At 52.6% G+C, this 12475-nt stretch overlaps 1 protein-coding gene across 1 annotated transcript in view; it reads left to right on the top strand.

Moving 5' to 3' along the window:
* The window catches only part of LOC104545739 (mannan-binding lectin serine protease 1-like), a 20379-nt gene extending 11384 nt beyond the window's left edge, over positions 1-8995 (top strand). Inside the window, 3 exon segments of the mRNA XM_010190947.1 lie at positions 3748-3885; positions 4845-4919; positions 8100-8995. Coding sequence (XP_010189249.1) covers positions 3748-3885; positions 4845-4919; positions 8100-8995 — 1109 coding nt within the window.
* The last annotated feature ends 3480 nt before the right edge of the window (positions 8996-12475 follow it).

The following is a 12475-nucleotide window of genomic DNA, read 5'->3' on the forward strand; positions in this document are numbered from 1 at the left end:
TGCTCAAGGGAGCTGCCCTGCCAGAATGGAGTTCCTTACTCAGAGGCATAAACCCAGCCAGAGAGGCTATGTAACTAACTCTGCAAAGCTCTTTTGGCTCGCTCTTGGATAACATAGTGGGGCTCACTCCAAATGCCACAAGCAGGAGGTTGGTGCTTTTATTTAGATTACTCATGTAACTTGATTTGTGAGCCACTTTTCTGTCTTCCTGTCAAAGAAAGAGCAATCTTGGCTGAAGAGCTGGCTCTGCTGGATAAATCTGGGACAATTTAGGATAATCTGGTTCCTGGTCAAAATTTCTTTCCTAATCAGCATTAGGGAGGTCTCAGGTACTAGCCTAAACTGGGCACTGCTCAGCTATGTGAAAGGGGAGAGAAAAGTAGCCCAAATATTTAAAAACCTCAGAACAGGTGAAAAGGGGAGAAGAAAGGAGATGGGTGATGATTTGCATCATCTCTTCTTTCATCATTCCTAGCTCCTGGTTTCAGCTCAGGCTTGGGACATATGTCTGATAACAACTTTTCCCTTTCCCCAAAAAACACCCTGGGCCTCAAGGAAGCTCTCACTGCTGCTCAGTCTGCTGCAAGGCTGGCCCAGAGAGAAGAAAAGCAGCAAACGTGCTCAGAGAAGGTCCCAAAACCTTCCAGCAGAGGCAGGGCGAGATGCTCTCAAGGGCTGTTGGGATCCAGGCTCTCCCCATCTGGGCAGATCCTTTTGCTTTTAATGATACTGTGGATCTCACCTTAGAAGGGTATTTCTGAAATTTTAATTCATGTTTTCTCACTCAAAATGGAAAACAGGAGGCTCTCAGTCCTGTTAAATAAGTTCATGTCTGAAAGGGCTCCTTAGAAAGTATGGGCTTAGTGATGCCTCTGCCCCACCAAGGAGCTCCCCACTCCTGCTGCTTCCACTACCACAGTCTCCCATTGATTTTATCCAGCTTGAGCTGAGATCAGATAAAAACTGATTTCGCCTAATAAAAAAAAATCTAGGTAAATATTTTTAAGGCCAAAACATATTATTTTTTGGAGAAAATCGAAATTATTACCTGCATTATTCCAGCCAGGCTGGAACTGGTCCCTTCTTGTGTGGTATGACTCACTACACTAAATTTCTAAGACTTTTTTTTGAAAGCTAAGAAGCCCCTAAATGAGCAATTCAGGCCTCCAAACTGCAATGCCTCCCACCTCCCCGGGATGTCTCGGAGAGACAGGGCATGAGCAAAAATGGTTTTAGAAAGCAAAGCCAAAACCAGAAAAACTTCTCAGCCAAGGTGGATAAAATCCAGCTCCATGGCCTGGTGAGGTTAAACACAACCCCATGACAGCTTCTCCCAGCCACTGTCCCCAGGTCGCCCTGGCCAAGCAGGGTGAGTGGTATCCGGCAGGGCCATGGCTCTGCTGGCATCCACAGCACCCCAGCACGGTTGACCGGGCACTCATTAATGATTTCTGGTGTTTTGGGGGCTGGGTTTCCTGCATGCCTCTCTCTGCTCATCTACTAATTGGGCTTTCTCTCTCTTTCTCTGCTCTCCTCCTTCCCCTTTGCTTTCGGTGCAGCTGCAGATAGAGTCAACAACCAGACAGAGGGAAGAGCCGGCTCGGAGCAAGTGGCTGCATGAGGCTGGCACCGGTGGTGCCGGCCATGCCGCCCCGACGGGCAGCCTGTCTCGATGCCCCTCTCTGATCTGTCCGGTATCCAGGGCAGGTCCCCTTTGCCCCTGGCCCAGCTGCCAAATCCACCTCTGTGGCTTGTCTAACTGGCATGGCACTCCTAACCCCTCTGCGCCTGGTGCTTTCTTAACTCCGTCTCAAGAAGGGGAAAGGAAATTTGGAGCCGAGCCCCCTTTCCCACTGCCATGCCACCTTATGGGAAGGGGGCCTGGCCAACCCCAGCACCAGCACATCCTTCACATCCCTCCCTCTCCACTCGGATGCCTCGGGCCTGGCTCAGCTCCCCCTCAAAGGTGGTGGTTACACAAGGAGTACGGCATGGCCACCTGGTTGTTTGTTTGTTTGTTTGTTTGTTTGGATTCGGCTTCCCGCTGCCCTTTCTCCCTGGGCCCAGCATCGCAAATAAGAAACACTCCTTCCTCTCCTCTCTCCGAGCGTCCCGGCGCCTTTCAGGACACTGGTGGGGCAACACCTCCATCCAAGAGCTTCTTCACCAAGCAGCAGGCCTGCCCTAGGCCTGTGGGACACACTGGGTGGGTACAGGCTGTGCGGGCCAGTGGGTGCTGCCCTGCAGCCATCAACAACCCCAGGGCAGCTGTGCAAACCAGGCTGGTCCCCCAACACCTTTTCCCTCCTTCCTGCAACCTCCAATGTCCCCCAGCACCCTATAAAGGACCCACAGTTGCTGACACTACGGCATGGGAGCAGTGGGGGGAAGAGAGCAGGGAAGCTCAGGACAGATCGGGACCCCTCGATCTGGTGAGAGGTGTCTATGTACCCTCCTCTGTCCCTCCACAAGACACGGGTACCCAAAGCCTCCACCCAACCCATTCCATCACCTGCTGTCTCTACAGGGCTGGAGAGGACCCTAGCGAATGGTGAGCTGCTGTGTTTTGTCATAAACCAGGCTTTTTTCACCCAAGCAATTAGGCAGCCCTGAGCATCGCTACATGTTCCTGGTGCCAGCTACTGCTTGTAGTAAATTCCCTCCTTGTTCTCCTGGATCACTGCATCAGGAATCAGGGCTCCTGTCCTCACTTCCATCCTATCCTGGAGCACATGGAGATCCACAGAGCTCACATCATCTCTCATCCACAAGACCTGCTTTCTGCAAAGTCACCCATCCCCTGCTCAACCCTCTCATCTCAAATGTCAGCTCCATGGCACTGTGCGTGTCCCAGACAGGATCAGACCCCAGTTCTTCCCTGGGAGAGGTCATCTGGGATGGGGCAAGGAAAGGCTTCACAGCATCATCCAAATGTGCTGTGAACTGCCTACACAACAAGGAGATGCAGATCCCACGAGGGGACTCCTGGCTTTGGTGGATAAACCTGGGGTCCTTCCTGGGATGGGTGGTGCAAGGCCAATCCAGAGGACATGCTGGGGAGGAGAGGCTGGATAGGGCACTGTGAAGGATCTGGGGGAGAAAAGGGACCATGGACAGGCCATGGGGAAGGGCAACAGCACACTGGAAATCCTTCTTCCTCCACCAGACCCTGAGCCCACACCAAGAATGGGTGAAGCAGAGCTAAACCATGTCCTGGGGGATGGAGCAGGTGGGGTGTCAGACACGTCTGCAGGCCTTACCCCTGCCTGCAGACCAGCCACGCCTTCATCTCCTGCAGGACAGCCAGGCCCTAGGGTTGCTCAGCCTAGGCTGTAAATGCTTATCATCAGTTTGGTGAGCAAAACCCAGAGCAGGAGGGTTGGGAACATGCTCTCAGCAGAGCCTTGTGCATAGAGGAGCTTCTCCAGTGCATGGGGTAGGTTAGTGACCTGCCTGCTTTTTCCTGCCCCCTTGTAAGGAATGCAAAGACACACTCCAGGAGTATCTCCCAGTGGCTCTCAGCTGGCAGTGCAGGTTTCTTCCCCTCTCAAAGGTAAAGCAGAGAGATCTTGCACTAACGAAGTGCTCAGAAGGGGCTCTCAGCAGCATGAAGGTCTCCACCAGCATGAGTGGTAATGACTGAGCTGTGTCATTGATGTTCAGCAGTGCCGGACACGCACCCTGTCTTTGCAGGGTGACCATGGCAGGGTTTCAGAGCTCAACCCCCACTTCTGTGTTGGCTTTCAGTTGCTGACTGCAAAGCGCCACCGGAGCTGCAGCACGGCTTTGTCACCTTCTCCTCCAGGAACAACCTCACCACCTACCGAGCAGCCATCCAGTACCACTGTCAGCGCCCCTACTACCACATGGCCCCCAACAGCACCGGTGAGCGGTGGGGTCGAGCCACATCCCCATGGCATAATGTGGGTGTTTGCAAGTGGGGGGAGCTTGGGATGGCAGCTCTGGGATGCTCTGCAGGCTGTGGATGTAGCCTGCACACATCCATGCACTGCATCTGCACTGCCTGAACTGTCAGACTGGCCGCGTTCTGCTCTACAAGGAGGTGGGGATGGATTTAGCACTGCCTGGTGCTTTGTCCCTGTGATTCACAGTCTCGGCAGAGCAGCATGGCTGCTCTCCTTTGCTCTGCCTTCTCACTCTGCCATCTGCTCCCTGCAGCACATGAGATTTTCTGTGTCTCTGTGAAAGAAGCTGCTGCAGAAGACAGCACCAGGCTCAGTATCCCCAGAAAGGGCTTTACAAGACTCCCCATCTCAGCACCTAAATGTCCAGAGCAGCCAAAGCTCAACAGATCTCAGTGGGATCATAGCAGACTGTGTTTCCATCTTATCCCCCTGGGCCACAGTCACAGAGACATCACAAGGTGCTTTGCTGAGCACCACAGGTCTCTGCACCCTTTGGACCGAGCAGAAGGGGTGTGCACACACACCCCAGCCCTCCTTCCTCCTCAGCAAGCAACGCCAAAATGATTTCCTCACATTCCTGCCTCCCTGCTCATATCCCCCCCACACACCCACTGGCCTCATGCATCTCGTCCCAGTATCCAGAGTGCATCAGTGGAATAGGCACTGGCAGCATTAGTGGGGTGGCTGAGGGTGCAGCACAGCCCTCTAGAAGGCAATGAAACTGAGGATGGTGGCACATTCCCCGCTGGGGACAGGGCTGCCAGGGCCCTGAAGGGGATGGAGCACAGCATGAAAGGGAGGTCAGCTCCTGCTTTGGAAAAGGATTCAAAGAGTCCTGACAGCTGGGCAATATCTCGCCGCAAGAGTCACCTCCTCATGCCAAGGCCACAGTCCAGCTCATGCTTTGCTCTCTTCCAGCCACCTACACGTGCGACGCATCGGGGGTGTGGAGGAGTGAGGAGCTGGGGACCAAGCTGCCGTCATGCCGACCAGGTACGTGTGCTGGGGCAACCAGTGCCTGTGGCAAGGGGTGTGCAGCAGGGACATGCATAGAGTGAGATATGACGCCACACCAGACCTGACCTGCTGCTTCCTGGTGACAGTGACTTATATCTGGGATATACATATCCAACTGCTGCAATGTATGAGCAGGAGGCTGATGGGGACAGAAGTCTCCTGTCATCCTGGCTGGCCCAGACAGAGTGCAGAGGTGGCACTGGACAGCCCCCATTAGAAGTGTGTCCACATGCAGGAGCAAAAATCCAGCTGATTCACAAGGAAGGAAAAGTCCCAAGCCTTTGAGCAGTGGCAGAAATGTTTGCAGCCAGCACGTTTTCAGGACAGGTGTACCCACTCAGGATTCAACAGAAGTCTCTGGGATGTTGGCTGGCCATAGCCAAGCATGGGGCCAGGTCTGGTTGCCAGGCATGGGGGGCTGGAGGCAGCCCCAAGTGTGGGTTGTGGTAGGATGTGCAGGGAGATGTGCAAGGATCCAGCTGCTGTGCAGCAGCCACAGATCCAGCCACCCTAGGGTTCAAGAGCTGGCTCAGCCCCATGGCAGGTCTTGCAGGGCATCTGTTCTCTGGCCATGACCAGAGGAGGGACCCCCTGAAATTTTCCGCAGCCCGCAGAGCTCCTAGGCGAGGGCTCTGGCTGCTCTTGTTGTGGCAGCTGCTCCGTGCATCTCTCCCTGATGTTTCAGCCTGAACTAATTTGAGACGGGAGCATGTGGGGACATCTTTTGGGGCCATAGCTGCTTTCGTGGGCCATTTCCAGACCTCCTGATTAGTGACAGAAGTCAGAGAGCCTTCAGGAAAATGGAAAAACCCAGAGACAGGGTGACGCTCTCCTGAGATCGGGATCTGCAGGCAGCAGCTGGCCAGCTGCTCTTCAGATCTTCCCCCGTGTCTCACGCCAAGTCCCCATCAGTAGAAACTCCTCTTCTAGGCCACTCCATGCCTTCCTCTGCCATTAGTGGGAGCATTTGCAGCCTGGTCAGCATTTTTGATATGTAATTTAAGAGAATAAATATTTGGCTGGATGCGCTTCCTCTCAAACCATCTCCCTGGGACAGCCGTCAGCTTTGGTGCAGAAGCCCAGCTGGGTTGGGACACAGGAATTATTTGCCTGAGCATGTTTTCTATTCCTTGCAGCACTGTGAAAGTCAGGGGAGAAAAGCAGGCACAGAGACACTCCCCATGCTCCCTCCTTGATGGAGTTTCAGTTTTCAAAGCGGCAGACCCCAGCCCCAAAAAATCCACATTAACAGCTCCTGGTGCTCCTGCCCTGGTTGTGAGGCTGATTCTCAGTGCTGGTCCCATTGCCCCGGGGAGGGGGGTGGTCAGAGCATCTTTTTGTGCAGCTCTGAATTCTCCCCTCCCAGCACAGGGGGTGTGAGGGCAGAGTCCTGGCATTTTCCACAGAGGATGAGACCAGTACCTGTGATGTTGTGATTCAGGAGTCTTCCAGCTGTGGAAGAACAAGACCAAATAGGCTCCCACCACATCCCAGTGACATTGGAATCCCCGAGCATTGACCACTGCCTCCACAGTGCATGAACCAGTTCCACCACAACACCCTTTTCCCAAGGCTTAAGTTCCCCAAAGGAAGGAGTGTCCCTGTCCAACCCTCTCAGAGTCACCTTCAGCATGCTGAGTGCCTCCTCTTCCTCACACTAGGTCCCAGCACCTGGATAAAGCTCCTGGAGGTAAAGCAGGCAGCACATCAGGGCTCTTCAGACATTAATTCTGTTGAGCTGAGCAGAGGGATGCTGGTTTGGCTGCCAGAATTGTGATGAGGACTTGAGATGCGGGATTAAAGCCCATGATTCTAGGCAACATCCCACAGCTGAGCCGGCTCCAGCCAGAGCTCCTCCAGGAGGTCGAATGCCATGGCCATGAGACCAGGGAACTCGTGACAGATCTGGGAGCGAGGGGTGAGGCTGGGCTGATGTCAGGCTCAGTGTTCCCCTGGGTTTCTTGGCACACTGAGCAGGAGCCAGGCAAGCAGCTGGATGGCTTGGGAAGAGCTCACAGGGGATGGTGAGGCTGCAGGATTACTCATTTGGCCTTTCGGCTTCTGAAGTGGGGTGGATCCAGCCAAATCACTCCAGAAACCAAACTGCAAAGTGAGGAATAGTAAAGTGCAGGCTGACCCTCAAGCCATCTCCTTTTCCCACTTACCAGCTCAACTGTACAACAACCCTTTAGGTCACTGTTTTACTGCAATCCAGTCTTGGCAGAAATCATAGCATATGCCAGACATTTGACATAGCAGAAGGATCCTTCCACTTCCCCTTCCCTAAGGAATCTGGTAGAGTCGTGGTCCTCATCCAGACGACAGATCGCATAGGTGTAAGCTGAGACTGAGATCCAATCCTACTTGGAGTGCTTGAAGTCCCACCCTGGCTGACATATTTTGCTGGATCCGTGACTGACTTCAGTGTCAGGAGATCTGGTACAGCTTTGGGGTAGCATGGCCCTATAGTGTGCTATACACGATTCTGCCCATCCATATTCATGCCCAGTGGGCAACAGCCCACTCTAAATATGAACCTGTTATGTGCAGAGTAAATCCTGCAGTCTCTGTGAAGTGGAGATCCAGCACATACTCATGTCTGGGCCATCAGGCTTAAAGAAACATAGGGTACCTCCTACTTCACAGAAGGAACTGGGCAATCCATGCAGGCTTCAGACTGTCCTCTTTGTCCATGACCGTCTTCACAAGGGCTGAATAAAGTCATCCCACCATCTTCATGGAAGAGCAAAAGACTGCTCTTTACCCAGCAGGGCAAATCACTGCCGCCAGAAATGGTTCCACCAAGCAAGGAAGACACAAAAGGAGCTGGGGTTGCTTTTAGGAAGCAACACCCCTTCAGAAGGATATATGTGTTCCTATATTCAGGCATACCTCCAAAGATCTGCTAGCATAGGGGATGGGGTGTAATGTCCAGCCTGCTCCAAGCTCTGAAGCATACTTTGCTGGGAGAAAGTGAAGGTGGGAGGATGGGCTTTATCCATCAAAAAAAAGAAAAGAGTTCCCCTCTGTGGAAAAAAAAGACACGCGTGAGCATTTGATTTGAAAAGAACCAGACATGTGGCATAATCTAGGATGTCACTTTTCACTCTCCCTAGGGAAGTGCTGGAGTAACTGTCCTGTCCTTTTTGTCCCCAGTGTGTGGCCGGCCAGCTCGTCCTCTGCCTGGGATCATCAAGCGCATCATTGGTGGGCGAAACGCAGAGCCTGGCTTCTTCCCCTGGCAGGCCCTGATTGTGGTGGAGGACATGTCCCGGGTGCCCAATGACAAATGGTTTGGCAGCGGGGCCCTGCTCTCAGACTCCTGGGTGCTGACAGCTGCTCACGTGCTTCGCTCCCAGCGGCGAGACAAGACCGTCATCCCCGTCTCCAAGGAGCACGTCACCGTCTACCTGGCCCTCCATGATGTGAGGAACAAGATGGAGGCCATCAACCGGACAGTGGAGAGAATCATCCTCCACGAGGACTTTGACATCCAGAACTACAACCATGACATCGCTCTGGTCAAGCTGAAGGAGAAGGTGACCATGGGGAACTACGTCATGCCCATCTGCCTCCCCCAGTTTGAGCACGAGCTGGAGGGGCCTCACCCTAATATGCTGGGGCTGGTGGCTGGCTGGGGTATCTCCAACCCGAACATCACGGTGGATGAGATCATCAGCTCGGGCATGAGGACACTGTCCGACATCCTGCAGTACGTCAAACTACCGGTGGTGCTGCACGCAGAGTGCAAGACCAGCTACGAGTCGCGCTCGGGGAACTACAGCGTCACCGAGAACATGTTCTGCGCCGGCTACTACGAAGGTGGGAAGGACACTTGCCTGGGAGACAGTGGGGGAGCCTTTGTCATCCAGGACCCAGGAACCCGGCGGTGGGTGGCCCAAGGGCTGGTCTCTTGGGGTGGCCCGGAGGAGTGCGGCAGTAAGCAGGTGTACGGTGTGTACACCAAAGTCTCTAACTATGTGGACTGGGTGGAGAAGAAAATGGGCATCTCAGAGAGATGGACATTTCTGGACACGGAGCTGGAGAGATGAGTGACTAAGCAGCCTTCTACCGCAGCTCCTTTTCTTCTTCTTGTTTGTTGTTTAATGTGCTCCAGATTCTGGTCTTTCGCAAGCAGTAGCCATGATGCTAAATGCATGCCAGGCCTTTGCCAGCCCTCCACATCATTTTTTTCGCTTGGTCTCACGTCTCTTCACTTGTACTCTTAGGAAATACTTGCTAGGGAGCTGGAGTAAGGGAGCAAAGGGCAAGATCTCAGCCAGCATCCTCAGCTTGTGTTTTTCTGTGCAAGAAATAGTGAGAGACCCCTGGGGGCTTCCTACTATATTTATTTGCAAACAAACATTCTTGCCTGATGCCCTCAGGCAACGTTTTCCTGGCCCTGGTGATGTGAGGATGCATCCAGATCAGTCCTAAGCCTCAGCCATGGCTGGAAAGCTAATGGCTGCCAAGACAGCACCAATTCAAATGGACTTCCCTTACCCCACCACGTGGGATGGCTGCCCTACAGAGGCCACAAGAACAGGGAGTGGGGTTTGAACTCAATGTCACCCTCACCTCCAGCCATCAAAACTTCTCCAACCCTCCATCACCTTGAGCCCTCTCCAGTCCTCCTCCCAGACTAGCTCTTGGAATGGTTTCCAGCCACAGCAGACAGCCCAAGGAAAGTTTTCCAACACATGAGACTGTACCTAAGCAATACTTATTTTCAGCAGAACCATTTCACATAAAATGCCCTTCCTTGGGGTTTCACCTCTTCTTTATGGGCCTGGGTAGGCCTGCATGGCAGTGCATTCATTCTTGCAAGAACCTGATCCCTTTTAAATGCTTTTAAGGCCATTGATTTGGCTTATTTACAGGTTACTGATGGTGTTCAGTGCTTGTTTGTGGCTCTTCTGGCCTATTGCAGGTGTTCAAGTCATTCTAGACAGACCCCAACTCACCTAACCCACCTGAAATATTCATATTTCATTTCCTTCAGCAGGGACATCATCTCCTTCACTTGCCAGCAAAGGTCTCCTAGATCCGTAAGCAACATGCAAAAACGCCCGCTGTCCTCTCTGCATGTGTGCAGCCTCCATGGGGCCTGTCCTCCTCCTCCTCCTTTGGTTTTGCCATGCAAGGAAGGAGTCAACAGTGAATGAGCCATTCTGCTATTTTGCCATCATCCCAAAAGCCATTTGTAGAGCATGTAAAGGAGCAGAAGGCCTAAGGAAGGTCAAACTCGCAGACACAGTAAGAACTGTATTCTTGGCTATGTCATGTTACTGCAAGGTATTTATATATATATATATATATATATATATATTTCTTTTTTGATACTACATTCTGTAAAATATCCAAGGTCAGGTAAGGACGGTTCTGTGTAATCTTCCTCTTGAGAACAAAATAAAACTTTTATATGTACTGAGTTTGTGCTCTGAGGTTTTTATTGCAAGAGGAACATGGTCAAGGGTGGGGATTCTCACGCTGTCCCTCACCCCAAATGGTGCTCAGCCATGGCCCATGCAGCCACATGGACTGAGACAGCCCCTGACCAGCTGTGAATACAAATTGCAAAATAAGGCAACAAATAAGATTATTTATAGCCTTAGCACATAACTAAGACAGGAGAGGTGGCAGGGGGAGAGCACAGCAACCTGTGTGCTGAGAATAGCAGTTAAATCTGGGTTCAATCCATGTGAATAAAAAACAACAGGTAAGGGACTTTTGCTTGTGTGTCTTCCAGCACAGATGGGAGCTGAGGCAGGGACACAGCTCTGCTGGGCATCTCCTCTGCATCCCTGGGTGTAAAAACTCAGCCCTTGGAGACACAAAACTTAAGTAACAGCGCTGGGCATTAAACCATCAGCTGTAGAATCTGGGACTGGACAGCTTCAGGGCAAGCTAAAAAATATTGCTGCCCTATAATAACTAGTCATAAATACAGACTCTCCTCTGCCTCCCACCCATAGGATCCCTGACACATCCCAGCCCTCACCTCCAGCTCAGCAAGATGCCGAGTGCCAAGCCCTTGTGCCTTATGACCACTGGCTGGCAGCAGGGAGGGCTGGGAAGGGGCAGTGAAGGAGAAAAGCGAGAAAAACAACAAGGGGATTTGTATTTGCTGGCATCTTGTGACCTACCAGAGTGGTGAGAGCTTCTCTCCAGGGAGACAGGCGCGGAGACGGCAATTTATCAGTCTGCCTGTGGTGAAAGGCCGGATAAATGTCCCGGGTGAGGTTTGCCTGTCCCTGGCTGTGCCTCAAGCATGAGCTGAGAGTTAGTTGCAGCAGAGTCCAACTTCAGACAGACTAGGGGGACAGCCAGGACCTGTCTGGGACCCACGAAGAGAGAAAGCATCCTTCATCCCTTAGCCGCCCTTCTTGGGATGGGCTTGTGGTCCCCATGCCAGCTTGGGGGCTGACCATCAGCAGTGGCTCACCATCCCTAGGGGCTGGGCTGAGCCGTGGGGTCCAAACATGCCAAGAGCCACAAAAAGCAGTAGTTTGAGGGCAGTTTGGAAAGAAACAAGTGGGAGATGGGCACAGCTGGAGCAGGGTATCCTGGAAGAAGCCCAAAAATGAAGCTGTGGCTGAGAAGCCCATGTATGCATGGGTGTCTCTGAGTAACAGTGAGGGGACGAAGGGGCTGTATGATGGAGAGGACATGCACACATAGCATGAGGAGATGGGTAGGCAAGTGGGGAGGGAGCAGGGGAAAAGCAGCATATGCATGCAACACCATGGCTGGGAGAATGCAGGGTGTGTGCAGAGGTTGTTGCAGTGTGGTGAAGGATGGCTCTGCCCTTGTAAAAGAGCAGACACAAGCAAGAAAAGAACCCCCAGAGGAATGTGGTCTCCATCAGAGCTGGCTTTCCATGTGAAGGCAAGGGAGGTCCCCCACAGCATCTGTGTGGCTGAGGAGGCTGCAGACAGCCAGACGTGGTTGGAAAACCTCAGCATGGGAAGAAGAGGGCTACAGGCAATGGCAGCGAGAAACTTGGTCACAGCTCTGCTTCATGACATGGGGAGAGGGCGGACTGCTCCCCACAGTCTTGTCTAACACAAAAACTCAGGCAACTGCAATGCACAACAAGGGATAAACAAAAAGAAGAGTTTCAGCAATAAGGTGACCCTGGAGGACTCCCTGCCGCAGGTGATTTGAGATCCACAGAGGGGTCAGGAGAGCAATCAGGCTGTTTACATGAAAAAGAAACACAGGAGAGACTCCAAAATTTAGATCATGGTGAGATCATATCAGAGGAATCCCAGTCTCTGCTGTCTTACTTCTGATGTTCCCCACCACTTGCCCACTCCAGGACCTCAGGGAAGATGGACCTTGGTAGCCATGGTTGTATTTGAGGCTTATGATGAGCAGACTATTTCAAAAGCTTTTTCAAGCATTTACAGACCACTTTCACTTTGGTTTTCTTGGCCAGAGTCATGACCACAGGACATGCTGTCCCCATGGGTGAGTCCTGCAGGAGCCCAGCAGCTTCCCTCCAAGAAAGGTAAGAGGTTGAGGGGGGT

Source organism: Mesitornis unicolor, unplaced genomic scaffold (genome assembly GCF_000695765.1).
Source record: "Mesitornis unicolor isolate BGI_N332 unplaced genomic scaffold, ASM69576v1 scaffold17308, whole genome shotgun sequence".
NCBI lineage: Eukaryota > Metazoa > Chordata > Aves > Mesitornithiformes > Mesitornithidae > Mesitornis > Mesitornis unicolor.